The 2551-nt window shown below is 36.3% G+C and overlaps 1 protein-coding gene across 1 annotated transcript; it reads right to left on the bottom strand.

Annotated features, from left to right (window-relative positions):
* Positions 1-254: 254 nt before the first annotated feature.
* On the bottom strand, positions 255-2138 carry LOC127136505 (transcriptional corepressor LEUNIG). The gene is made up of 8 exons (XM_051063052.1): positions 2110-2138; positions 1834-1934; positions 1614-1729; positions 1192-1341; positions 943-1104; positions 757-873; positions 481-678; positions 255-401 (listed from the first exon to the last, which is right to left on the bottom strand). The coding sequence occupies exons 1-8, from the start codon at positions 2136-2138 to the stop codon at positions 255-257; spliced, it is 1020 nt and encodes a 339-aa protein (XP_050919009.1).
* Between the last annotated feature and the right edge of the window lie 413 nt (positions 2139-2551).

The raw sequence follows: 2551 nt of genomic DNA, 5'->3' as shown, positions 1-2551 counted from the left end.
GAAAAGAAGAATTGAGAGAATCATTCTATGGTATTTACTACACTCTTCAAGTATATCATTTCACATCATTCCTTCCGCGACATAACACTATAACCAAGCAACCAATTTTCTAACAAAAATGGTTCATCCATTCCTCAATTGCACGTGAAATTTGTTCAGTTTTGTGACTAGCAACAAGACATACAAGTGGCACATACGGAAAGATTATATCTAACAGAAGAGAAGAGACATTAACTAGAACTTCTAGAACTTGATCATTTCCAAATCTTCACCACACCATCATCGCTACCTGATGCAATGAATTGATTTCGCGCCCTGCTAGCTGCCAGTGCAGTAATTGAGAACTGAGTGTCACGCATAGTATATTCGCTCATACTCTCAAGGTTCAACGATAACAAACACTGCAAAAAAATTGTCCATTTAGTTGTTACATAACAACTAATCAACGACAACAAAACTTTAACAAGCATGATAATTTACCTTATGGCCACCAATAACTAAGGCCTTATGGTATCGAGGATGAAATATGACAGACTGAAACTTCCTCTCTTTCGATGGATAGCTACCTATGCATTGTCCATCGCCCGCCGACCAGACACGTGCTTCATCTTCACTCACAGAGGCAATCATTTGGCCAGTGACATCCCAACACATGGACTTAATGTCTTTAACTTGTCCCTAATACAGAATGATGAGATTCTATATAGGAAGTAATACAAGTGTCATGTCATGATACATTCTATATAGGAAGCTCACCTCAAGTTTCCTCACAAAAACCAAATTATGATAATCAAGTATGGTGATAGCATTTCCATTAGCAACTGCCAAAAGTCTCCCATATACAGGCTGAACTCTAACTATTCTTCCACCGTCCTGAAATTCATTTTATACGTGTGATATATGTGACATGCATGTGAGTCGTTATATATTCATAAGACTCACCTTAAAGCTGTTATCCAGGATTTGCTGATTGAGATCCCATACTTTAATTACAGCAAAGTCGGATGAGCAAAGAGTATTGTTGTCGAATGGGTGGAAGTCCAACGATCTTACTCTCCCACCATGTCCAAGTCCAACATCCATATAGCACATCACCGTCTGATGCTATATATCATGAAACATGATAACATAATGAATTAATGAATCCTCAAGTTACAATGAATGCATAAGAATGAAAAGAAAGAGACTCACAGTTGTTGCATCCCATAGTTTTATTGTTGTATCAGCTGAAGCGGATGCAAACAGTTTACAATCTGGATGAAATCTAACTTCTAAGATTGCATGTTTATGTGTGTCATGTGTAGTAAGAGAAATACCAGTTTTCGTGTAGCAAATGATGGGCTATAAATATGAAAGATAAAATACAAAAATGAGTAAAGAAAGGTAGTGAAATGAAATGGATGGCATTGATTTACGCAGGACAAAGGTGACCCACCGCTTCCAAAACCTTGTGTTAGAAATTAAAATAAACATTAAATCATCAACAGAAGTGTGATATGTGAAATATAGATGTATGTAGAGAATAGAAGATTACTTGAATGGTGTTGAATAGGAATCATTTGGGCAGCAGTAGTGTTGATTACAGGACCAATGTTTAGGGGTTGCACTATAACCTGATTCTGAGTGGAACAAGTATTCTGAGGGGAAGTTTGTTGAATGCGATGCCTAACTCTGGAGTTATAGACGTCATAGAAAATATTACAGAAGTCGGACAAAAATCCAGGTGGTTCTTGATTAAAATAAGAAAATTATGAATCAGTCTCAAACAAGGAAAAGAAGATGAATGGAACGGAACATAGATAGTAGTAATAAATAACGCTTGCAAATGCGTACCATCAGGCATTGGTTCAGTAATTTGAGTCTTAGTTCGGAAAACCTCAGCCGTCCTTGCATATCCGTTCTCCATCAGGTAAGCATATACAAACTTTTGAAAACTTCACAACACAACACACGTAATTAACAAACATTTTAAGAAATTAAAGTATATAACAAGCATGGCAACAAGAAGAAACCTGGAAGAACAATAACTTGGCAAGAAACTTCAGCAAGAAGAAAAAATGCAAGAAGAAACATGGGAAGAAGAAGAACATGAAACGTTGTACTACTCACATTTCTTCATTGGGAAGTTTGGGTTCCATTGCAGTGTTAGACGAAGAAGAAGACGACGAGTGGAAGTTGAAAAGACGAGTGTGTTAGAGAAATCAAATGAAAAGAACGATAATGAAAATAAATTCTGTGAGCATGCAGAATCATGCAAAAACCATAATCTGATTAGTGAACTGGTCTGACCCGGTCAGGCAGTTGAACCGTGAACAGAGTATCTCTGCGGTCTCATCCATCCTTGTTCTTTTGAAACGGTTTGTGATGTGTTGCGTGTAAGTAACTTTTTTTTTTAACTGCATATTCCAATTGACTAATATAAACTAAATAACTAACTTTTCTTTAGAATCAAAATAAAAAAAGCCAACTTTTTCACTTTTCTAAGTAAAAAAGAAAATAGCACATCGCACTTCATATAAATGTAGTAATTCGGTAGTCTATTAAAGTTTAC

Source organism: Lathyrus oleraceus, chromosome 4, assembly GCF_024323335.1.
Source record: "Lathyrus oleraceus cultivar Zhongwan6 chromosome 4, CAAS_Psat_ZW6_1.0, whole genome shotgun sequence".
Lineage (NCBI taxonomy): Eukaryota > Viridiplantae > Streptophyta > Magnoliopsida > Fabales > Fabaceae > Lathyrus > Lathyrus oleraceus.
Note: the sequence above shows the minus strand (reverse complement) of the source record. Positions and strands in the feature narration are given on the sequence as shown.

What these genes read in the sequence shown, in the direction of transcription:
- LOC127136505 (XM_051063052.1), bottom strand. Translation starts at nt 2,138, where the DNA reads ATGGAACCCAAACTTCCCAATGAAGAAAT. An exon ending in AAACTTCCCAATGAAGAAAT is followed by an intron (nt 1,935 to 2,109) that starts GTGAGTAGTACA and finishes TGTGTTGTGAAG; the next exon opens with TTTTCAAAAGTTTGTATATG. An exon ending in TCCTGGATAACAGCTTTAAG is followed by an intron (nt 874 to 942) that starts GTGAGTCTTATG and finishes AATGAATTTCAG; the next exon opens with GACGGTGGAAGAATAGTTAG.